Source organism: Cetorhinus maximus, chromosome 13, assembly GCF_964194155.1.
Source record: "Cetorhinus maximus chromosome 13, sCetMax3.hap1.1, whole genome shotgun sequence".
Taxonomy (NCBI): Eukaryota; Metazoa; Chordata; class Chondrichthyes; order Lamniformes; family Cetorhinidae; genus Cetorhinus; species Cetorhinus maximus.
Window position 1 is genome coordinate 76,746,681 of NC_135891.1, and position 25,416 is coordinate 76,772,096.

The window sequence follows — 25,416 nt, forward strand, 5'->3', positions numbered from 1 at the left end:
CGGAGTGAATCGAATTGGCTGAAGACTGGCATCTGTGCTTGGGATCTCCAGAAGAAGGCTGAGATGGACTCAGCACTTCTGTCTGAAGATTGTTGCGAATACATCAGCCCTATCTTTTGCACTGATGTGCTGGGTTCGTCCATCATTGAGAATGGGGATATTTGCGGAGTCGTCTCCTCCAGTGAGTTGTTTAATTGTCCACCACCATTCATGACTGGATGTAGCAGGACTGCAGAGCTTAGAACTGTTCCAATAGTTGTGGAATCGCTCAGTTTTGTCCATCACTTGCTGCTTATGCTGTTTGCCATTCAAGTAGTTCTGTGTTGTAGCTTCACCAGATTGACACCTCACTTTTAGATATGTCTGGTGCTGCTCCTGTTGCTAGACTTGTTCAAAACCTATCCTATTTAGTACAGTGGTAGTGCCACACAACATGATGAAAGGTACCCTCAGTGTGAAGATGGGACTTTGTCTCCATAAGGACTGTGTGGTGGTCATTCTTACCAATACTGTCACGGGCAGATGCATCTGTGGTAGGCAGTTTGGTGAGGATGAGGTCGAGTTTTTTTTTTCCTCTTGGTTCCCTCACCACCTGCTGCAAACCCAGTCTAGCAGCTATATCCTTCATGACTCGGCCAGCTTGGTCTGTGGTGGTGCTACCGAGTCATTCTTGGTGATGGACATTGAAGTCCCCCACCCAGAGTGCATCTTTGTCATCCTCTCTTCCAAGTAGTATTCAACATGGAGGAGTACTGATTCATCAGCAGAGGGAGGGCGGTGCGTGGTAGTCAGCAGGAGGTTTCCATGCCCATGTTTGACTTGATGCCATGAGACTTCACGGGGTCCGGAGTTGATGTTGAGGGCTTCCACGGCAACTCCCTCTGACTTTATACCACTGTGCCGCTACCTCTGCTGGTACTGCCCTGCCAGTGCGACAGGACATACCCAGGCATGGTGATGGTGGTGTCTGGGACAAAATCTGTAAGATATGATTCCGTGAGTGTGACTATGTCAGGCTGTTGCTTGACTAGTCTGTGAGACAGCTCTCCCAATTTTGACACTAGCACCCGGATGTTAGTGAGGAGGACTTTGCTGGGTCGACTGGCCTGAGTTTGCTGTTGCTTTTTCCAGTGCCTAGATTGATCTGGGTGGTCTGTCCGGTTTCACTCCTTTATATTGATTTTTTAGCGGTTTGATACAACTGAGTGGCTTGCTAGGCCATTTCAGAGGGTATTTAAGAGTCAACCATTTTGTTGTGGATCTGGAGTCACATGTAGGCCAGACCAGGTGAGGATGGCAGATTTCCTTCCCTAAAGGACATTAGTGAACCAGATGGGTTTTTACAACAACTCGCAATGGTTTCATGGTCATGATTAGATGGGATTTGAACCCGGGTCCCCAGAGCATTGCCCTGCATCTTTAGATTACTAGCCCAGTGACACTAACACAACATCACCACCTCCCCTATTCATTGGCACTGCTTTGTGAGCCTAAAGAGTGATTATTAACAGGTTAGCTGACCATAAAGGGTTTTGTTGTTTTTTATTTGTTCTTGGGACGTGAGCATCACTGGCAAGACCAGCATTAATTGCCCAAATCTACTTGTTATTGAGAAAGTGTTGGTGAAGCGCCTTCTTGAACCATTGCAGTCCATGTGGTGCACGTACATCCACAGTACTGTTCTTTTGTGGTTTTGATACAACTGATGGTTTGCTGTATCATTTCAGTGGACAGTTATGGGTCAACCACGTTGCTGTGGACCTGGAGACTGGGTAAGGATGGCAGACTTCCTCCCCTGAAGGACATTGGTGAACCAGAGGTTTTTTTTCAACAACTCAGTATTTTCATGATCATTTTTAATGAGACTAGCATTTTACTCCAGATTTGTTAATTGAACTTAAATTCCATCAGCTGTCGTGGTGGATTTGAGCATGTCTCTGGAGCAGTGGCCCAGACTTCTGGATTACTGTTCCAGTGACATTATTATTATGCTGCTGTCTCCTATGACCATTCTTATAGTTAAGCCTAGACTTGTCCTTGCACAATTTTCATGTCTTCACACTTTTAGCAGGATTCCCAATTCTTTATATTCTATTCAGAATATTTGGGGAGGGGGAGGAAAGAGATGGTGGTGTAGTGGTAATGTCACTGGACTCGTAGAGGCCCAGCCTAATGCTTTGGATACACAAGTTCCAATCCCACCACTGCAGCTGGTGGAATTTGAATTCAATTAATAAAATCTGGAATTGAAAGCTAGCCTCAGCAATGTTGACCATGCAACTATCATCGATTGTCATAAAAACCCATCTGGTTCATTAATGTCTGTTAGGGAAGGAAATCTGCCATCCTCACTTGGTCTGGCATATGTATGACTCTAGATTCATAGCAATGTGGTTAACTCTTAACTGTCCTCTGCAATGTCCAAGCAAGCTACTCAGTTCAAGGGCAGTTAGGGATGGTCAACAAATGGTGGCCTTGTCAGCAAGGCCCACATCTCACGAAAAACATAAGAAAAAAATTCTTAAGTAGAAACCCTATTTAGCTATCCTCACCCTATCCCAGTGGCCTTGAGGCTAATTACTGTGTTCTTACTGTTGCCTTGGCTGGGATAGTGTAACTGAGTACTGACAGAAAGTTGAATCTGGGGACTTCTGGTGGTCTCTGGCTCAGTGGCTCACAACTAAAATGGTTTCACTATTGTGAGAACTTGATAACCGCTTTGTTAATCGAAATATGCAAAGAGATGAGAAATTAGTGAATAGCCAATGGATTAAAAGTGGTAGCTTCTTGGCTTATTGGTCTAAAAGCAACTCTTTAGTAAAGTACAGGTTGAAGCTGTTCCCGTTGGTAGAAGGATTGAGAACCAGAGGACATTGATTGAGGGGATTGGCAAAAGAAACAAATGTGACATGAGGAAAAGCTGTTTATGGAGAGTGGCTTTTTATGCACTGTCTGAGGGTGTGGTGGAGGCAGATTTGATTATGGCTCTCAAAAGGGAATTGGACAAATATCTGAAGAGAAATTTGCAGGGCTACATGGAAATGCAGGAGAGTGGGACTATCTGAGTAGGTCTTGAAGGGAACTGACATGGACATGACAGGCTGAATGGCTTCCTTCTGTACTGTAACCATTCTATGATTCTATGAAGAAAAACACTGAAAGGAAGCTCTGCTTTTATTACATGAATTGTTATTTGCAAAATTGATTCCAGAAAATGGACTAATGCCTATATTCACCAAACTTATTTTTGTAGGAAACTGAGCTATTAGTAGAAAATTCACACTTGTTAGTTGTTATGTGGATAACTTATAGTAGTCTTCGTATTGTAGTTGATAGGGAGTGCTTTCATATCCTATTAAAATGCTACACTTTCTATCCAATTTTGTCTGTATTGTACTTCAATTCTTCACTTCCACATCATTCATTCAAGGTAGTGACTCTGCTGAGACATTTGGATGCAGAGTGGCAGTCAACCTATTCTCATCCACCGTCCACTCACCAGGAATTTATGCTAGGAATCACTGGATTCAGGAGAGAAAGCCCTGGTGGATATAACCCTCCCTTGAGGACATAAGAACATGAAAACTAGGAGCAGGAGTAGGCAATTCAGCCCCTCGAGCCTGCCCCGCCATTCATTACGATCATGGCTGATCTCATTTCGGCCTCAACACCAATTTCCCGCCCTCTCCCCATAACCTTTCAACCTGTTACTAATTAAAAATCTGTCTATCTCCTCCTCAAATTTATTCAGCGTCCCGGCATCCACTGCACTCTGAGGTAGTGAATTCCACAGATTCATGACCCTTTGAGAAAAGTAATTCCTCCTCATCTCTGATTTAAATCTACCACCCCTTAGTCTAAAACTATGACCTCTCATTCTAGAATTCCCCACAAGGGGAAACATCCGCTCCACGTCTACTTTGTCTGTCCCTTTTGGCATCTTATGTACTTCAATTAGAGCTCCTCTCATCCTTCTAAACTCTAGCGAGTATAGGCTTAAACTGCTCAATCTCTCCTCATAAAACAAGCCCCGCATCTCTGGAATCAACCTAGTGAACCTCCTTTGAACCACTTCCAATGCAACTATATCCTTCCTTAAGTAAGGGGACCAAAACTGTGCACAGTACTCCAGACACGGTCTCACCAATGCCTTGTACAGTTGCAACAACACTTCCCTATTTTTATACTCTCTTCCTTTAGCAATAAATGCCAAGTAATACATTCCAGAAAACCAACTGAATAGTCATTGTGATAAAATATTTAATCAGTGATTACTGATGGCATTCTGGGCAATTACCAATTAATGTACAGATCTGAAACAACAGGCATTAGGCACAAGAATAAAGTGCACAGGAGATGTGTGAGGGGCCTGAATAGAGTGATTGGGAAGGGTGCCATCCAGGGCAAAGCAGCCCGCTTGATTGGCATCCCTTCCACAAACATTCACTCCCTCCACCACCGATGCACAGTAGCAGCAGTGTGTACCATCTACAAGATGCACTGCAGAAACTTACCAAGGTTCCTTAGGCAGCAACTTCCAAACCCATGACCGTTATCATCTGGAAGAACAAGGGCAGCAGACACATGGGAACACCACCACCTGAGAGTTCCCCTCCAAGCTGCTCACAATCCTGACTTGGAAATATATTGCTGTTCCTTCACTGTCCCTGGGTCATGATCCTGGAACTCCCTCCCAAACAGCACCGTGGGTGTACTTACACAACAGGGACTGCAGCGGTTCAAACAGGCAGTTCACCACCATCTTTTCAAGGGCAATTAGGGATGGGCAATAAATGCTGGCCTAGCCAGCGACGCCCACATCCTGTAAATTAATTTTAAAAAATCACTTTAGCAGAGAGGTAAGTGGCAGGGAATATAGATTTAAAGTGATTGGTGGAAAGAATAGAGGGGAGATGGGGAAAATTGTTTTCACCCAGAGGTTTGTGGGTGAATGGAGCTCACTGCCAGAAATGGTCATAGAGGCAGAAACCCCCAACTCATTTAGAAGGTGTCTGGATATGCATCTCAAGTGCCGTAACCTACAGACCAAATGATGGAAAGTAGGATTCGGCTGGGTGGTTCATTTTTTGGCTGGCACAGACACGATGGGCCAAGTGGCCTCTTTCTGTGCCATAAACTTTCTATGATTCTATGATTTATTTCAGCTCCCAAGAGAGCACATTACAATGTGGTTAGTTTAACTTCAAGAATCCCACAATTATTATTTCAGTCTGATTGCAGTGGCAGTCAGCTGGCGAGAGTTGAATCAGATGACTTGTGGCTGGATTGTTATGGTTATAATGTAAAATAAATGTCCAGTGCTGTGCCGTCTTTTCTTTCATTCTGTGACTTTCTCAGTTTGACAGCTCCATTTCTTGCTACTCTGTATTTTCTAATCATCAATTGACATAGTAAATTAAGTTTGGGGATGAAAATACTGGTGATTGTGAGGAGAGTAAATATTTACATGTTCTGTTTCATGTGGAAATGATAATACATGACAGGTTAGCCTCATGCTGCTGATGTTAGCTGTTAGGGTTAGATGAAGATTTATTTTGAGCCATGGGTAACTTCTTTCCTTTCACACTTAAAAAATATTCTCCCTTTTATCTTTTCCTGATGGTGGTGATTCACGTTGGGGTATGATTTTGTGGATGATTGCTGCTTTTAAATGTGTCGGGCTGAACAGTTACTGGTGCAATAAAGAGAGAACTTGTTTATTCAGTAGAGCTTTTCATGTTCTCAGGACACAGCATAGTAGTTTACAACCAATGAATACAACAACAATGTGGTGTAGTACTATTGTAAATAAGCACAGAAGCCAATTTGTGTACAAGGTCCCAACAATAAGCATGACTAATATTTAAACACATAATATAGGTTGATAATTCAGTGCAGTAATGAGGGACTGCTGCACTGTCATGGAGTTACCTTCTCCCACTGTTGGTGGCCATACTTTCAGTGCCTTGGCCCTTAGCTTGAATTGCTTACCTAAATATAAGTCTGCTTCAATTCAGAGCGCAACTGCTTTTTTTAAATCAATGTTCATTTCCTCACACTTGGCGACACTAAATTTGATCTGCTTTTTAGCCCATTCCATAATTTTTTTCAAAACCCCTTTGTTGCTTCCCCTGGTCTTCTGATTTAACTACCTTCTATTTTGTTATCTTCAAATTTTGACACTAACTGCCTTAAGGCCTATTTCATAATATACATATTGAACAGGAGTGACCCCCGAACTCACCTAGCAATCCACTTCCAGCCACTCTGGAGAAATTGCCCTGAACTCCCTAGCCTGTTTTCCGCCTTCTAAACAATTTTGATTCAGTTTTCTTTGTCCCCCTGATGCCACAACCCTTAGTTGCCTCTTGTAATATGCCATTTGGTACCTTGTCAAAGGCTTCCGTAAAGTTAATGTATGCTAACTACATCTACATTTCCCCCGCCTACCATTTCTTTACCTCACCCAAAATTCTGAGGATTTTTGGGCACTACCATCTCTATTTTTCCTTATGAAATTTGAGTCGGCAACTTCAACTATTTTCCCTTTTCTCTTGATATGTTGTAACTTCAGTCTTGGAGATCTAAAAAATTTCCACTATTATACATATTATACATATTAAGTTCACTGGCTTATCATTGCCCAGATTAGCTTTACCTCCATTTAAAAATTGCTAATATATTGGCCACTCTCCAATTCTCTGACACGTAGCTACACTGAATAGCAACTTGAAATGTAAATTCTAGGGCCTCAGAAATTCTCTTTCATCTCCCTTGGCTTCCTTGGATGTATCCTGTTGCACTCTAGCTCTTTATCTTCCATTAGTTGCATAATTTATCTAAGATTTTATTTTTATTCGTTATATTATCACTGTTTTGTTCTCTAAATGGGAGGATTCACTTCCTCTCTGATAGTCTTTTTAGGAAAATATTTAATATCCAATTGATAAGTGGATTACCCAGAACCAGAATTTTATTGTTCCTCCTCCTCTAATCAGACTGCATTATTCTACATCTAGTTCCTTCCCACAACCTTTAATCATATATAATAGAACAGTGCAGAGCAGAAGAACGTCTTTTGGCCCATTGTTTATGTGCCAGCTCTTTCAAAGAGTATTCCAGTCACTTCTACTCCCTGTCTCTTTCCCTGTATCGCTGCATTTTTTCCTCAAAATTGTGCCCTGGAACTCCCAAGTCATTGACTTACATCAAAATGTAATATATCCCTATTAATGTAATCAAGGGAGGCAATGGTGTAGCGGAAATGTCACTGGATAATAATCCAGAGGCCTAGGCTAATGCTCTGGGGACAGGGTTCAAATCCCACCATGGCAGCTGGAATTAAAAGCCCAGCTGGCTCACTGATCTCCTTCTTTTCCTTTCCTTTCCTGGTCTGGCCTACATGTGACTCCAGACCCAGAACAATATGGCTGATATGGTCTAGCAAACCATTCAGTTGTATCAAACTATGAAATTTAAGAGGAATGAGACCAGATGAATCATCTGGCATTGACCTAGGCACCAGAAACAACAAATGACTCTGCAAAGTCTTCCTTACGAACATTTGGGGACTTTGGTCAATATTGGGAGAGCTGCCCCAAAACAGCTTGACATAGTCATACTCACTGAATCATACTTTACAGACAATTACATCAAGGAGTATGAGGATAGTGCAGAAAAGTGACATGGAAGTAGATGATTGTGATTTAATTGAATGACGGAACAGGTTCAACAAGCTGAATGGCCTACTCCTTCTCCAATGTTTTTATATTCCTAACAATCTTCAGCCAGAAGTGCTAGGTCTATCTCTGCCTCCTCCTGAGTTCCCCAGCATCACAGCCTTTAGCCAATTCAATTCATTTCACATGATATCAAGAAACGGCTGAAGGTATTGGATACTGCAAAGGCTATGCCCCTGACAACATTCCAGCAGTAGTACTGCTACAGGACTAGCTGTTCCACTACAATTACAACATTGGCATCTACCCGGCTATCTGGAAAATTGTGCAGATATGCCCTGTCCACAAAAAGCAGGACAAATCCAACCCGGCTAATTATCGACCAATCAGTCTATCTCGATCGTCAGCAAAGTGATGGAAGGTGTCATCAACAGTGCTATCAAGCAGCATTTGCTTAGCAATAACCTGCTCACTGACGCTTGATTTGGGTTCCACAGGGTCAGTCAGCTCCTACCCTCATTAAGCCTTGGCCCAACATTGTCAAAAGAGCTGAACTCAAGGTGAGGTGAGAGTGACTGTCCTTGACATCAAGGCAGCATTTGACCGAGTGTGGCATCAAGGAGGCCTAGCAAAACTGGAGTCTGTGGGAATCGGGGGGGAAAATGCTCTGCTGGATGGAGTCATACCGAGCACAAAGGAAGATGTTTGTGGTTGTTGGAGGGCAATCATCTCAGCCTTGGGACATCAATGTAGGAGTTCCTCAGGGCAGTGTTGTAGTCACAACCATCTCCCAGCTGCCTCATCAATGACCGTCCCTCCATCATATGGTAGAAGTGAAATGAAGTGGGGATGATGGCTAACGATTGCACAATGTTCACCATTCACGACGACTCAGATACTGAAGCAGTCTGTGTCCGTATGCAGCAAGACCTGGACAACATTCAGGCTTGGGCTGATAAGTGGCAAGTAACATTCACATCACACAAATGCCAGGCAATGACCATCTCCAACAAGAGAGAGTCTAACCATCGCCCCATGACATTCAATGGCATTACCATCACTGAATCCCCCACTATCAACATCCTGGGGGTTACCATTGACCAGAAATTGAACTGGACTAGCTATATAAATACTGTGGCTACAAGAGCAGGTCAGAGGTTGGGAATTCTGAGTGACTAACTCACCTCCTGATTCCCCACTGTTTGTCCACCACCTACAAGGCACAGGTCAGGAGTGTGATGAAATACTTGCCACTTACCTGGATGAATGCAGCCCCCACAACACTGGAGAGGCTTGGCACCATCCAGGACAAAGCAGCCCGTTTGATTGGCACCCCATCCACCACCTTAAAAATTCGCTCCCTCTACCACTGACGCACCGTGGCAGCAGTGTGTACCGTCTACAAGATACACTACAGCAATTCACCAAGTTTCGTTCCAAACCCACAGCTTCTACCACCTAGAAGAACAAGGGCAGCAGATGTATGGGACCGCCACCACCTGCAAGTTTCCCTCCAACTCACACACTGTTCCTTCACTGTTACTGGGTCAAAATCGTGGAACTCCCATCCTAACAGCACTGTGGGTGTACCTACACCACATAGACTGCAGCGGTTCAAGGTGGCGGCTCACCACTACCTTCTCAAGGTCAATTAGGGATAGGCAGTAAATGTTGGCCTAGCCAGCAATGCCCACATCCCATGAATGAATAAAAAAAATTCAAAATTTTTCAGTCTGAACCCCTTTCTAATCTACGTTGTCCCTCTGTTAGGCTTAGATTTTACTTCATCTTTGTTTTCCACATTTGTGCATTACAGTACATGCACTTTAACTTTTTCTTTACTTTTGTTAAACATGACTCCTTTTCCCATGACTTTTATTGTCACCTAATTTTTGCTTGAGTTTTTTCTCTGCTTTGTAACTACTCCATTTGATTTTATTCCTGTCCTCCAGACTCTTCTTCCTAAGTTGTTTTCTGTACAAGTACACCTATCCTTGACTCCCTCCTATTCCTCATCTTCATGCTGCCACTTGGTGACATCATCCGAAAACAGTGTCAGGTTCTACATGTATGCTAACAAAACCCAGCTCTAACTCACTGTCACCTCTCTTGACCCCTCCAATGCTTTTGATTTATTATGTTGCTTGACCAGCATCCGGCCCTGCATGAGCAGAAATTTCCTCCAATGAAATATTTGCAAGCCCGAAGCCATTGTAATTGAACCCTACCATGAAGTCCTAGCCATGGGCTTCCTCTCTTTCCCTGGTGGTTGACTAAGGTTGATCCAGAACGTTTGCAACTTTGCCGCCCTCTTTAACCGTAAGATGAGCTTCTGACCTCATAACTGCTCTAACCAAAGCCACCTTGTTTCACCTTGATAACATTGACTGTCTCTGCCCTGACTCAGTTCGTCAGCTGCTGAAACCACTGTCCATTCCTTTGTTACTTCTCTCTTTCTTGCTCTCTCTCTCTTAAGGCACCATGCCTTAAGAGGAAGTTGGCGACCGTGGACCTCCATGTTAATCTTGCTCTGGAGGTGTGGGGCATCTTTTTATGAGCTGTATTCATCCAGTTTACGAGGCTTGTTACCTCTAGACTCGACTATTCCACTGTTTTGCTGGCCAATCTCTCATCATCTACCTTGAATCAACTTGAACTCATCCAAAATTCTAACGCCAATATCCTAATTTGAACCAAGTCCTGTTGACTCTGCACCCCTAAGCTTACTGGCTCCCAGATCTCTCCCTAGCCTCGCCCTTCCCTATCTCTGTAAGGTTCTTAAGTCCTACAACCTCTCAAGATCTCAGTGTTCCTCCAATTCTGGTCTCTTGTATATTCCCTGTTGTAATCACTGCATTATTGGCAGCCCTGTCTTCAGCTGCCTGGGCCATGGACTCTGGAATTATGTGCCTGGGCCTCTCTGCCTCTCCTTCTTTGATATGTCCCTCCTTTAATACACTCCTTAAAGTCTGCCTATTTTGTGATATCTTGTGGTTCAGTATATGCCTTAGGACTTTTTATTATGTTAACTGCAAGATGTTGTTGGTGAAGCTGACATAGATGGGAATAACTCAGTCAACTGTATTAATGTACTCTGGATTTTAAATGGGTTCAGTTGAAACAGCATGCCTGTCCTTTTTCCTCCCAATTTTCTCCCCATCTCTCCCACCGGGGATGATGTAAGCTAATGTACAAATTCTAATGGCCAATCACCCAAGTTCCATTCTTAATTTATAATCCTGGGTAGAGAGCATCAGTCGGCTATTTAAATATATGGTACATCAGAGCAAATTCTAATTCTGTTGCACATATCCTGTTTCCATTGGTAGTTACATATAATGCCCAAAGATGAGGGAGGACTGTTTTTCCGTTGTCGTTGCAACTGATAAAAGCTAACACAACGTAGATTGGGGATGAAATCTGAGGCTTTCCTGTTTGCCACAAATCCTGCTGAGATGAGTGTTTTTATTTAAAGATGATTGAGTGGACTTGGTTTTTAGTTCACTGTAATTAGGTCTATGAACTGAGTGGGGCTGACAATGGCTAAAATAAAATTCTAGAACAGATTGCATTCCCAGGGAAGTTTCAATCCAATCCAGCCAATTAGTGCCCCATCAGCTTACTCTCAATCATCAGTAAAGTGATGGAAGATGCCACCAAGTGGCACCAGTAACCTCCTTACATGCCCAATGTGGGTTCTTCTGGAATCTCTTGGAAGCAAGCATAGACATGCACTGAATTCCAGAGGTGAGATGAGGGTAACTGCTCTTGTAGCTAAGCCAGCATTTGACCAAGTGCGGCCTTGAAGAACCCTAGTAAAACTAAAGTTAATGGGGATCAGGGGAAAACTCTCAATGACTGGAGTCATACCTGGTACAACATAGAAACAGGGCTAGGCCATTTAGCCCCTTGAGAGCCTGTTCTGCCATTTAATGGGATCATGGCTAATTTCATATACTTGCCTTTGCCCCATATCCTATAATAGTTATGGATAACCATCAATCTTAGGCTTTAAAAGTACAATTGACCTAGCATCAGATGCCATTTGTGGAAGTGTTCCAACTTCTACCAGTACTTGTTTCGTGTTTCCTAATTTCTCTCTTGAAAGGCCTGGCTCTGATTTTTAGACTATGTTCTCTAACCTTAGACTTCCTAACCTGTGGAAATAGCTTCTATTTACCCTATCTGTTCTCCTTAATATCTTGAAAGCTTCCATCAAATCACCCCTTAATCATCTAAATTCCTGAGAATACAAAGATAAAAACAAAAAACTGCGGATGCTGGAAATCCAAAACAAAAACAGAAACAGAAATACCTGGAAAAACTCAGCAGGTCTGGCAGCATCGGAAATTTTAGATCTTGAACTCCCTCCTCCATCCCCACCCCCTTTCCGTTTCTCCTTTTTATTTTTTCCAATAATTTATATAGATTTTTCTTTTCTCACCTATTTCCATTATTTTTAAATGTATTCTACCCATCATTTATCTATACCTTTTATGCCCTTTTAGCCTTATTTCACCCCACCCCCACTAGAGTTACTTGTACTTTGCTTGCCCTGCTATCCACTCTTATTTAGCACATTCTTTTAGATAATATCACCACCTTCAATATCTCTTTGTTCTTTTGTCTGTGACATCTTTTGGTTATCTCCTCCTATTACTGCTTGCTTGTCCCAACAACCACCCCCCCCCTAAACCAGCTGATATTTCACCCCTCTCCTATTTTTACTTAGTTCTGTTGAAGGGTCATGAGGACTTAAAACGTCAACTGTACTCTTCTCCGTCGATGCTGCCAGACCTGCTGAATTTTTCCAGTTTCTGTTTTTGTTTCCTGAGAATACAACACTGCTCTGTGTAATATCGCCTCATAATTTGACCCTTGGAGTTCAGGTATCATTTTGGTGAACCTACGCTGCACTCCCTCCAATGCCAATATATCCTCACGAGGATGCGGTGGCCAGAGTGTCCTCTAGGTGTAAATGCCAGCATTCCATTAGCCTTTTTGACTGTCGTTTAGCTGTTCATGATGATGATCATTTTAATGATCCATGTATCTGGAAACCCTAGTCTCTTTGGACCTCTGTTATTTTTAGCTTTTCACCATTTATATAGTACCTTGTTCCATCCTTTTTGGCTCCAAAGTTGAAAACCTCACATTTGCCTACATTGAAATCCATTTACCTTGGTTTTGCCCATTTACTTAATCAATCAATATTTCTTTATAATTTTATGCTTCCATCTATACTGCTAACAATGTCACCAATGTTGAAGGATACACAAATTTAGATATGTGGCTTTCTATCAAATCATCTATGTGCAGTAAATTGTTGGGGACCCTGCACAGATCCTTGCGGAACACCACTGCAGAACATCCTGCCAATTAGAGTACCTTCCCATTATATCTGTTCTTTATCTCCTGCCGCTCAGCCAACTTCCTAACCATGTCAATAATTCTTCAATTCCATGAGCTTCAACTTTAGCTAGCAGTCTCTTATAAGGAACTTTCTCAAATGCTTTCAGGAAGTTGATATTAGTAAAACCCATAGACATTCCCTTGTTCACTACTTTAGTCACCCCTTCAAAAAAATTCAGTCAGGTTCATCAGGCATGACTTAACCATTACAAATTCATGCTGGCTCTGTCTGAACAGTTGGAAATTTTTGAAATATAAAGTTACTCTGTCTTTGATTATAGACTCTAGTAATTTCCCACAACTGGTCTATAATTCTTTGCTTATCCTCTCCAACCTTTCTGAAAAAAGGAGTGACATGCGCAATTTTCTAATCTGAAGGAATGGTTCTCTAATTGAGAGAGCTTTGGGAGATTATATTAGGTCTGCAATGTTCTCACCTCTTTTGTTTAAAATCCTGGAATGGAAACCATCTGGTCCTGGAAATTTGTCAATCTTTAGTGCCATTATTTTTCTCATTATTATCATTTTGCTTATGTAGATTTTGGTGAGTGACTGTCCCTATTCGGTATTAGTTTTCTTGAGATTTCTGACGTGCTAGGCTCTTCTACTGAAATATTGAAGTAAAGTAATTACTTAGGCCTGTCATTTCCTTAGTTTCATTGACAATATCTCTATCAATTTTCAAGGGCCCCAAATTGCTCCTGACCTTCCTCTTTTTTTCCCCCGAATATAATTGTAAAAATGCTTTGCTTTTTGATATCCGTTGCAACTTTCTTTTCATACTTGCTTATTATTCATTACTAAACCTAATATGGCATTCCTCTTTTGGTTCTAGGACCTACTGTTGCAGAAAGCTATCCCGGATACATTCAGGAAATCCATTACTTTTCTGATGTGCTAGCCTGCTTGACCCGATTGATATGAAAGTAAAAATTCCTCATTAGAGCCACTCCATGTTTCCCACATGCTTATCTAATCTCTGCATTTATGCAATTACCATTTATAGCTGCTACCGGGGGACCTATACATAACCCCCACTACAGGTTTAAATCCCTTTCTCCTTCTTAATTCTATCCATAAGCTATCCGCTATGTGTCCATTTCTCTTTATATCCTGTTTTGGAAGTAATTTCATCCTTAATCATTAAGGCTACCCCTCTGCTTGACAATTTCCCCTATCTTTCACATAGACCTTACAACCTGATTTGTTCTCAGTCCTGACCATTTTTACAGCGATGTCTCTCTAATGGCTACCAGGTCATACCTTCTAAATTGAACTTGCACCAGCAATTCATGCAATTTGTTCCTCATACTCTGTGTGTTTGTACTGTATAAGGAAGGCTTATTTGGGCCACACACCCTAACCTGTCTTCAGCTCTAATGTTTTTCTTAACTGTTTCTTTTCCCTCTACATATTTAGTTAGTCTTTTGGTTTTCCTTTTACCTGTATTGCCGAAGGCATAATTTCTGACTGCTACTGTATTCTCTCCCCTTTTGCTTGTTTTTGAAATATTAACGCTACCTTTTGCATCTGAGTGCCAATTCCCCCACAGCCCCTCCCCCAACCCAACTTCCCTATTTACTGGTTTAAAGTTCTTGTGACAGATCTATTTATCCTTTATTTAAGGACCCTGGTTCTAGCCTGGTTGAGGTAGAGCCTGTCCAATGGTGCAGTTCCTTTCTGGAAGGTACCTGTGGTCACTGAAGGCCAATCATGTCAGCCCCAGGACATCATTGCTGGGTTTCCTTAGAGCAGCAATCGAAGGCACAACTTCACTGACCTTCACTCCATGATGAGGTCATTCACTGTACGTTGTTCACTTTCCTCTGCAATTCTTCAAATCATGAAACAGTCTGTGTCCACATGTAGTAAGACCTGGACAACATTCCTGCTTGGACTGATAAATGTTAAATACCATCCATGTCACTCAAGTGCCAGGCAATGACCATCTCCAACAACAGGGAGTCTTAACTATCTCCCCATGACACTCAGTGGCATTACCAGTGGTTAATACACCGTCTACATCCGGTGGGGTCACTATTGACCAGAAACTTAGCTGGACCACCCATATTAATACTAGGGCTACAAGGGCAGATCACAGGCTGGGCATTCTGTGGCAATTAATTCACTTCCTGGCTCAAAGTCTTTCCACCATCTAAAAGATTCAAGTCAGGAGTGCGATGGAATGTTCTCGACTTGCCTGGATGAGCGCAGCACCAATACCACTCAAGCTCAGAACAAAGCAGTCCACTTAATTTCACCGATCTACCACCTTAAATATTCACTCCCTCCACCACCAGTGAACCATGGCTGCAACATGTATAAGACGTATTGCAGCAACTTGCCAAGGATTCTTTAGCAACACCTTCTAAACCCATGCCTCCTACCACCTAGAAGGACAAGGAGACACATGGGAACAGCATCATCTCCAAGTTCCCCTCCAAGTCAGAGAGCATTCTGAGTTGGAAATATTTCACCGTTCCTTCATCGTTGCTGGGTCAAAATCCTGGACCTGCCTACCTAATAGCACTGTGAGCATATCTACACCATGTGGATTTCTCCAGCAGTTCAAGAAGGTGACTCGCCACCACCACCTCAAGCACAGTTATGGATGGGCAGTAAATACTGGCTTTTTCCAGCAATGCCTGCATCCAGTGAATGAATAAAATAATTGTAACCCATAAGCACTTAACATCATATGAAGTACAGACCTTGTTGTTCTTTATAATTCTGTTTTCCTGGTTTAGGAAATTCAGTCTCCAGTGCAAATGTTGGGCAAAATGTACACTTTGAGGTCTGTGTTTTAACATAGGCTGGTTAGCTAATTACCACTGTGCTTGTGGTTATTTCTTGTACTGTTCTCTCTGCAGATGGCTGTGTGTCTTTGGTTCTGCAACAGAAGATATTTGTGTGTTCTCCTTTATCAGGCTGTAACGGAGTGTTCCAAGAGGAAATTGCTGATGATTCTAATCTTTCTGCAGACAAGGCGAGGCAAGCAGAACAGATATTGCCTTCCCCAAGTTAGCAATCACATATTAATGGTCCCTAATATTGATCATACTTAAGTTGTACGCAAGTGGTTTTCTGTTTTTCAAAGTTGCACATTGTAGGATTGGTAATAGTGCCTGTGAGATATTTATATATTGTAGAGCAGCATGAAGCAATATTATATACAGAAGTGCTACTTCTCAAAAGTGCTTTGTTTCCTGTTAACTGAGACTGATATAATGTGGTGATTTTAAAAAGGCCCTTCCTCCTGTCATGACACAAAGTCAAGTCAGGAAGTTAATGGTGGCAATTATTGATAACGGAAGATAGAAACCAGGGATGTTTTGAAATGTCTTGCCTCATGTCTTTCCTGTCTTACGTTGATATACAACGTTAGATTTAATTCTTGCTTGACAATCGGTTTGGGAATTGTTAATACTTGCATTTCTGCTTCGCTGATTTTTATTTGCATCTTTATAATTGTATCTCACCATTCAAACCTATATTCATGGAATTATACAGAACAGAAGGAAGCCATTTGGTCCATCGTCCCTTTCCCTGTAGTGCTGTTTTGCTTCCTTTTCAATTCTTTTTTTGAAAGGTATTATTGAATCTGCTACCACCCCTTCAGGCAATGAATTCCAGATTATCATCATTTGCTGCATTTAAAAAAAAAAAATCTCATCCTTTCAGTTCTTTTACCAACTATCTTAAATCTGGATTCTCCTTTTTTTAATGCATTCATGGGATGTAGGTGTCGCTGGCTAGGCCAACATTTATTGCCCATCCCTAATTGCCCTTGAGAAGGTGGTGGTGAGCTGCCTTCTTGAGCCGCTGCAGTCCATGTGGTGTAGGTACACCCACAGTGTTGTGAGGGAGGGAGTTCCAGGATCTTGACCCAGCAACAGTGAGGGAACGGCGATATATTTCCAAGTCAGGATGGTGAGTGGCTTGAAGGGGAACTTTTGGTGGTGGTATTCCCACCTAGCTGCTTCCCTTGACCTTCTAGATGGAAGTGGTTGTGGGTTTGGATGGTACTGTCTAAATAGCCTTTTTGAATTCCTGCAGTGCATCTTGTAGATGGTACACACTGCTGCTACTGTGCATTGGTGGTGAAGGGAGTGAATGTTTGTGGATGTGGTGCCAATCAAGTGGGCTGCTTTGTCCTGGATGGTGTCAAGCTTCTTGAGTGTTGTTGGAGCTTCATTCATCCAGGCAAGTGGAGAGTTTTCCATCACACTCCTGACGTGTGCCTTGTAGATGGTAGACAGGCTTTTAAGGAGTCAGGAGATGAGTTACTCGTGGCAGGTTTCCTAGCCTCTGACCTGCTTTTGTAGCCACAGTATTTATATGGCCAGCCCAGTTCGGTTTATGGTCAATGATAACCCCCAGGATGTTGATAGTGGGGGATTCAGCGATGGTTAGATTCTCTCTTGTTGGAGATGGTCATTGCCTGGCACTTGTGTGGCGCAAATGTTACTTGCCACTTGTCAGCCCAAGCTTGGATATTGTCCAGGCCTTACTGCATATGGACATGGACTGCTTCAGTATCTGAGGAGTCGCGAATAGTGTTGAACATTGTGCAATCATCAGGAAACACCCCCACTTCTGACCTTCTGATGGAAGGAAGATCATTGATGAAGCAGCTAAAGATGGTTGGGCCTAGGATGCTACCCTGAGGAACTCCTGCAGTGATGTCCTGGAGTTGAAATGATTGACCTCCAACAACTACAACCATCTTCCTTTGTGCTAGGTGTGACTCCAACCAATCAGTGGAGAATTTTGCCTCAATTCCCATTGACTCCAGTTTTCCTTGATGCCACACTTGGTCAAATGCTGCCTTGATGTCAAGGGCAGTCACTGTCAACTTTCCTGCCAGTGGAAATAGTTTAGTCTTATTTATTCTATCAGAACCCTTCATAATTCTGAACACATTTATTAAATCTCACTTCTTTGTTCTTAGGAGAAGTATCACGGCGTCTCTAGTTTCTCCACATAACTGAAATCTTTCAGATAATTACTGCAACTGATGACCTGGTGCCTTATGGTCTTGACTGAGTGGTAGTACTCTTGCCTTTGAATCAGCAAATTATGGGTTAAAGCCACATTCCAGGTTTTGAGCTTATAGTACTGCACTGAAGTGCTACTGTACGTTGATGGAGTGCTGCAATGTCAGAGGTACCATCTTTCAGTTAAGGTATTAACCTGAAGCTTAGTCATTCTACTTCAGCGAATACACACCATCCCAGGCCACTATTTAAAGGGCAGGCGAGTTCTCCTGGAGTCCTGTCCAAGATTTAATCCTTAACCAACACCAACAAAATAGATTATCTGATCATTGCTGTTTGTTGCACCTAGCTGTCTGCACATTGGCTCTCACTTGCTTACAGTAGTGACTACATTTGACGTGTATTCATTGGCTGTGAAGCTCTTTGTAACATCAAGAGAACAGGAAAGCTGCTATATAATTGTAGATTATTTTCTTATTTCTTTCTTACAATAGTTCCTTCCTTTTATTGTCTGTAAAGATGGTGCTATGCACATTGGAGTGTCAATTTACTGCACTGTGGAGAGGCCTGATCACCCCACACATTGATATCGTAGTCTTAGCATTTGTGATCAGCAAGTGCTGAATGGAACCCAAGTGCATGCTCACCTAGAAAGTCACTGCTAGATTGTGCGTATTGGAGTAACTTCAAGCAGTTTTACTAAAGGCTTAAAGAGATGAAGAGAAAGGAAACCAAAATAATTAGATTATTGATTGTGTCAGGTCTGAAAGTACAATTTGAAGTATGTTTAATTCAAAATGTGGAGTGCTTCATTAGGCCTTAGTGCCTGAGGCTGTGATGGGAAGCCTTGTGGCGAAGTATTGCCTGAGGGCCACTTAATTTATTCTTGATGATCTCAAGTTCCAGCAAAATGACTGAATAAATATGTTTTGCATTCCTTTTTAATTATGAGTTGAACAGCATCAGGTAGGTTTCAGTGAGCAGAATGTTTGTTGACACCACTGTCGGCAGTTGGCGGCAGGGTGGAACTTATACAGGATACAGCAAACAGCCTTTAGACTATTTAAAGAATCTCTACAAACTACAGGAAACATAATTCATAAGAAATAGGAGCAGGAGTAAGCTATTCAGTCCCTGCTGTGCCATTCAGTAAGATCATGACTAATCATCTGCCTTAGCTACATCTTTCCACATGCATTATCCCCATTTCTCTTGATTTCCTTAGTATTCAAAAGTCTATCAAAAAGCTGACTTGAATATACTCAATGATTAAAATTGCAGGAATGTCTCCAGATGATTTATCCAGTAAAATGCATTGTATGGGGTGGGTTAGTTGCCTGATGTAAATTAGATTTTGCTATAGAAATAACCAGTAAGTGGAGTATAGATACATATAAATGATATGTGTAAAATAAATCCCAGTCACTTAAAGCTGTGAGATCTGCAGGAGTGATTGACTCGGCAATCATTTTTGTCCTTGCCGAGAATAATGGGTGGAACCACTTGCAACCCTGCTGACTGCTCCAGAAAGATTCACATCTCCTTGAGGAGTCTAATAGTGTTTATTTCAGCATCTTGATACGTGAGGCAAAAACAAACAGTAGTTTAGCAGTCCTATTAGCAATAGTGTTTCTGTAATAACCCCACAGAACTATGAAAAAGTACTTGAGACAGGATTTTAGGTAAAAATATATTTTAAAGGCTTTGATTTTGTTCTTCCTACCATCCCTATTTTTCCATCCATTCCTTTTCTAATACATTTCAACCTTTCAAAATTTTGATGTAAAAAAGGATTTCAATACCTTTTTAATTACTGTCTCGTTTGGAGAATGGGGCATTTTTTCTTTAGAAACTCTCAACAGCAGCTCATTTTTGTGTCTCACCAAAATCTAGACTTGGAAGATTTGACTGTGGCATGATGGAAGGTGTGATCAAGTCAATCCTTAATGCTTTGTCAAACCAGGTAGAGATTGGAAGCAATGATACACTACAGTAGTGGTGGACCTTCTCTCTACCTCCCCACAATCCAAAATATTTTACCACTAAATTGACTCTTTAGCCAGTGGGGATAATATTTACATAGCCATGAAAGTATCTCGTTGAAGTGGCCATGGGATAATGTGTCCTTGTTTGCAGTCCACCCTTTTCCTCCAATTGGCAAGAAAACAATTTCAGCCTGCTTTGAGCATGGTAACTTGCATTTTGATGCTCTTTGAATTCATTTTGCAAGAAAGCTTAGACATAAGATGGTAGTTCTTTTCAGAAAAAACAAAATCAGTGGTGGGATTTGTTATTCCCATTCTAACTCCATCTTTTTCTGTTGCTGATGGTGTTAAAATCAGTTTTCCAGCCATCATGGAAATCTTGCTGATGGGGTCAGTGTGACTTTTCAGTTTTGATATTCTGTTGCTGTTTAGCTATGCTTTGATTCTTAAGGCTTTTGTTGCAAGTTGATTGCTTGCTTGATAGTACAGTACCAACCTTTTGTGTCATTGCTATCTTGAGCTAAACTGTGAATTCGACCTTGTGAGCAATGTGCAACTTGTTTCTTTAATTGCAAAGTGTGGCTGATAAGTTAATAGGGTCAGAATTGGTGGAAGTGAAAACATGCTGAGACCAGCTGAGTTGGAGGTTAAAAGTGGTACTGTAATTTATGTTCATACTTACTTACTCCCATGGGAAGGGTCAGGGGTCAGCCGTTCAATTTGTGAAGCCTGTTCAAAACAGAAGCTCCTTTGGCAATGATCCTGATGCATGAAAATTACTGGAAATGCCCAACATCTTTTGGGCTGGCTTTTGGGAGATTTGTTGATTGCTGCATCATTTCAAGATCTGATGTTTGCTGTGTACCAGATCGTGAGGATAGTGATATTCCTGCCAGATAAGGGTATACAGACTGCTTACTTGCCATGACTGTTAAACCCTATCCAAATAAAATGGATGCCCTATATGGAGAAACTAATGCTGGTAATGTGATGGTGCTTGCGTTTTAATGAACTTGCGCCATAATGCCACTACACAACAGCTTATATTAATATTGTGCCTCTGATGTAATGAAACGTCCCAAGGTACTTCACAGGAACATTATAAATAAAAGTATGATACTGAGCCATATGAGATATTAGGCCAGATGACAAAAGCTTGGTCAAGGACCTAGGTTTTAAGAAATGTCTTAAAGGAAGAAAGTGAGATAGAGAAGCAGAGAGAAGTTGGGAGGATGTTCCAGAGCTTGGAGTCTAGACAACTGAAGATGCAGCCAACAATAATGAAGCGATTGAAGTTGTGGGTGCACAAATTGCTAGATTAGAGGAATGTAGACACCTTGGAGGGTTGTGGGGCTGGAGGAGATGGCAGGTAGGGGTGAACCATGGAGCATGGGTGGGCAAACTTCCTGGCCAGAGGGCCACATCTAGGTATGGCAATTGTATTGTGGGGAATGGATGGTGCCTTAAACACCCAAGAAATGAACAATTATAAAGATACATTTCAGTAGAAATAAACATGAAACCTTCATTATAACAGTGCCATCATAATGATACATTAACTAGGGAGTGCAATTCAAAAGGGGTTGTAGGAGCAGATGGACCTGGCCGCATATATGCATAAGTCATTGAAGTTGGCAGGAGAGGTTCAGAGAATAATTAATAAAGCATAGAGTATCCTAGGCTTTATTAATAGGGGCATAAAGTACAAGAGCCAAGTTGATAAGACACTTGTTTGGCCTCAGCTTGAGTATTGTGCCCAGTTCTGATCGCCACACTTTAGGAAGGATGTGAAGGCATTGTAGCGAGTGCAGAAAGGATTCATGAGAATGGTTCCAGGGATATGGAACTTCAATTTGAAGAGAGATTGGAAAAATTAGGACTCTTTTCCTTGGAGAAGAGAAGGCTAAGTGGAGATTTGGTAGAGATATTCAAAATCATGAAGGGTCTGGACAGAGTAAATAGAGAGACACTAGTCCCACTTGTGAAAGGATCGAGAGTGATGGGGTACAGATTTAACGTAATTGGCAAAAGAAGCAAAGGTTCATTTTATTCATTCAAAGGATGTGGGTTTCGCTGGATAGGGCAGTGTTTATTGCCCATCTGTAATTGCCCTTGAGGTGGTGGACTGCAGCCTTGAACTGCTGCAGTCCATGTGGTTTATGTATACCCACAGTGCTATTAGGGAGGGAGTTCCAGGATTTTGACCCAGCGACAGTGAAGGAATGGCGATATATTTCCAAGTCAGGATGTGAGTGACTTGGAGGGGAACTTGCAGGTGGTGGTGTTCCCATCTATCTGCTGCCCTTGTCCTTCTAGGTGGTAGTGGTCGAGGGTTTGGAAGGTGCTGTCTAAGGAGCCTTGGTGAGATTCTGCAGTGTATCTTGTAGATTGTACACACTGCTACTACTGTGCGTTGGTGGTGGAGGGAGTGAATGTTTGTGGATGGGGTGCCAATCAAGCAGGCTGCTTTGTCCTGGACTGTGTTAAGCTTCTTGAGTGTTGTTGGAGCTGCACTCATCCAGGCAAGTGGAGAGTATTCTATCACATTCCTGACTTGTGCCTTGTAGATGGTGGACAGGCTGTTGGGAGTCAGGATGTTAGTTACTTGTTGCATGATTCCTAGCCTCTGACCTGCTCTTATAGCCACAGTATTTATATGGCTAGTCCAGTTCAGTTTCTGGTCAATGATAACCCCCAGGATGTTGATAGTGGGGCATTCAGCGATGGTAATGCCATTGAACGTCAAGGGGAGATGGTTGCATTCTCTCTTGTTGGAGATGGTCATTGCCTGGCACTTGTGTGGCACAAATATTACTTGCCACTTGTCAGCACAAGCCTGGATGTTGTCCAGGTCTTGCTGCATTTGGACATGGACTGCTTCAGTATCTGAGGAGTTGCGAATGGTGCTGAACATGGTGCAATCATCAGCGAACACCCCCCCCCCCCTTCTGACCTTATGATGGAAGGAAGGTTATTGATGAAGCAGCTGAAGATGGTTGGGCCTAAGACACTTCCTTGGGGAGCCCCGGCAGTGATGCCCTGGAGCTGAGATGATTGACCTCCAACAACCGCAACCATCTTCCTTTGTGCTAGGTATGACACCAACCAGCAGAGAGTTTTCCCCCTAATTTCCATTGGCTCCAGTTTTGCTAGGGCTCCTTGATGCCACACGCAGTCAAATGCAGCCTTGATGTCAAGGGCAGTCACTCTCACTTCACCTCTGGAGTTCAGCTCTTTTGTTCATGTTTGAATCAAGGCTGTAATGAGGCCAGGAGCTGAGTGACCCTGGCGAAACCCAAACTGAGCGTTAGGTGAGCAGATTATTGCTAAGCAAGTGCCACTTGATATCACTGTTGATGACCTATTCCATCAGTTCACTGATGATCGAGAATAGACAGATGGGGGAGTAATTGGCTGGGTTGGATTTGTCCTGCTTTTTGTGTACAGGACATATCTGGGCAGTTTTCCACATTGCTGGGTAGATGCCAGTACTGTAACTATACTGGAACAGCTTGGCTAGGGTCGTGGCAAGTTCTGGAGCACAAGTCTTCAGTGCTATTGCTGCAACATTGTCAGGGCCCGTAGCCTTTCCAGTATCCAGCCCAGTGCCTTCAGTCGTTTCTTGATATCATATGGATTGCGTTGGATTGGCTGAAGACTGGCATCTGTGAAGCTGGGGACCTCTGGAGGAGGCCGAGATGGATCATCCACTCGGCATTTCTGGTTGAAGATTGTAGCAAATGCTTCAGCCTTATCTTTTGCACTGATGTGCTGGGCTCCCCATCATTGAGGATGGGGATATTTGTGGAGCCTCCTTCTCTAGTGAGTTGTTTAATTGTCCACCACCATTCATGACTGGATGTGGCAAGACTGCAGAGCTTAGATCTGATCCATTGGTTGTGGGATCGGTTAGCTCTGTCTATAACTTGCTGCTTTTGCTGTTTGGCATGCAAGTAATCATGTGTGTAGCTTCACCAGGTTGACACCTCATTTTTAGGTATGCCTGGTGCTGATCCTGGCATTCCCTCCTGCACTCTTCATTGAACCAGGCTTGGTGGTAATGGTAGAGTGAGGGATATGCCGGGCCATGAGGTTGCAGATTGTGGTTGAGTACAATTCTGCTGTTGCTGATAGTCCACAACGCCTCATGGTTGCCCAGTCTTGGGTTCCTAGATCTGTTTGAAATCTATCCCATTTAACATGGTAGTAGTGCCACACAACACGATTGAAGGTATTCAAATTGTGAAGACGGGAACTTTCTCTCCACACGGACTGTGCACTGGTCACTCCTACTGATACTGTCATGGACAGATGCATCTGAGGCAGGCAGGTTGGTGAGGATGAGGTCAAGTATGCTTTTTCCTCTTGCTGGTGCCGTCACCACCTGCCGCAGACCCAGTCTAGCAGCCATGTCCTTTAGGGCTCGGTCAGTAATGGTGCTAGTCGAGCCACTCTTGGTGATGGACATTGAAGTTCCCCATCCAGAGTACATCTGTACCCTTGCCACCCTAAGTTCTTCCTCCAAGTGCTGTTCAACATGGAGGAGCACTGATTCATCAGTTGTGGTTTGAGGGGGGTGGTGGGCACGGTGGTGGCGGCACTTGCTAATCAGCAGGAGGGTTGCTTGCCCATGTTTGATCTGATGCCATGAGACTTCATGGGGTCTGGAGTAAATTTTGAGGACTCCTAGGGCAATTCCCTCCTGACTATATACCGCTTTGTCACCACCTCTGCTGGGTCTGTCCTGCCGGTGGGACAAGACATACCCAGAGATGGTGATGGTGGTGTCTGGTACATTGTCTGTAAGGTATAATTCTGTGAGTATGACTATGTCAGGCTGTTGCTTGCCTAGTGTGTGAGACAACTCTCCCATTTTTGGCACAAGCCCCCAGATGTTAGTAAGGCGGACTTTGCAGGGGCTAAGTTTGCCTTTGTCATTTCCGGTGCCTAGGTCGATGCCGGGTGGTCTGTCTGTGATATGAGAAAAAACCTTTTCATGCACTGAGGTCTGGAGTGCACTGTTTGAGAGCGTGGTATAGGCGGGTTCAATCAAAACATTTGATAGGGAGTTAGACTGTTAACTGAAAAGGAAGAATGTGCAGGGTTATAGGGAGAAGGCAGGAGAATGGCACTAAGGGAATTGGAGGGCTGAAAACATGATGGGCTGAATGGCCTCCTTCGGCGCTGTAACAATTCTGTGATTTCGTACAATAATGAAACCAAATACACCCTCTTTTTCACACTCTTGGCTTATTATAAAAAATGTAGTTGGACACCCCTCTTCACAATGACATTGAAATCCTGTTGTGTGTCTCGCTTCACAAATGCTGCCTGACTTGCTGA

The 25,416-nt window shown here is 42.8% G+C and overlaps 1 protein-coding gene across 18 annotated transcripts in view; it reads left to right on the forward strand.

Moving 5' to 3' along the window:
- Positions 1–25,416, forward strand: part of eps15l1a (epidermal growth factor receptor pathway substrate 15-like 1a) — a 389,837-nt gene that overhangs the window by 19,938 nt on the left and 344,483 nt on the right. For 13 of the 18 annotated variants that reach the window (XR_013578464.1, XM_078555606.1, XM_078555614.1 and 10 more), the window contains exon 2: positions 1,735–1,819. The exons of the other annotated variants lie outside the window; for them this stretch is intronic. Coding sequence is in view for 12 of the 13 variants with exons in the window: in XM_078555606.1 (XP_078411732.1) it covers positions 1,735–1,819 (85 nt within the window). In the remaining variant the exon portion in view is untranslated. The remainder of the gene's footprint in view (positions 1–1,734; positions 1,820–25,416) is intronic. 18 annotated transcript variants of the gene reach the window in all.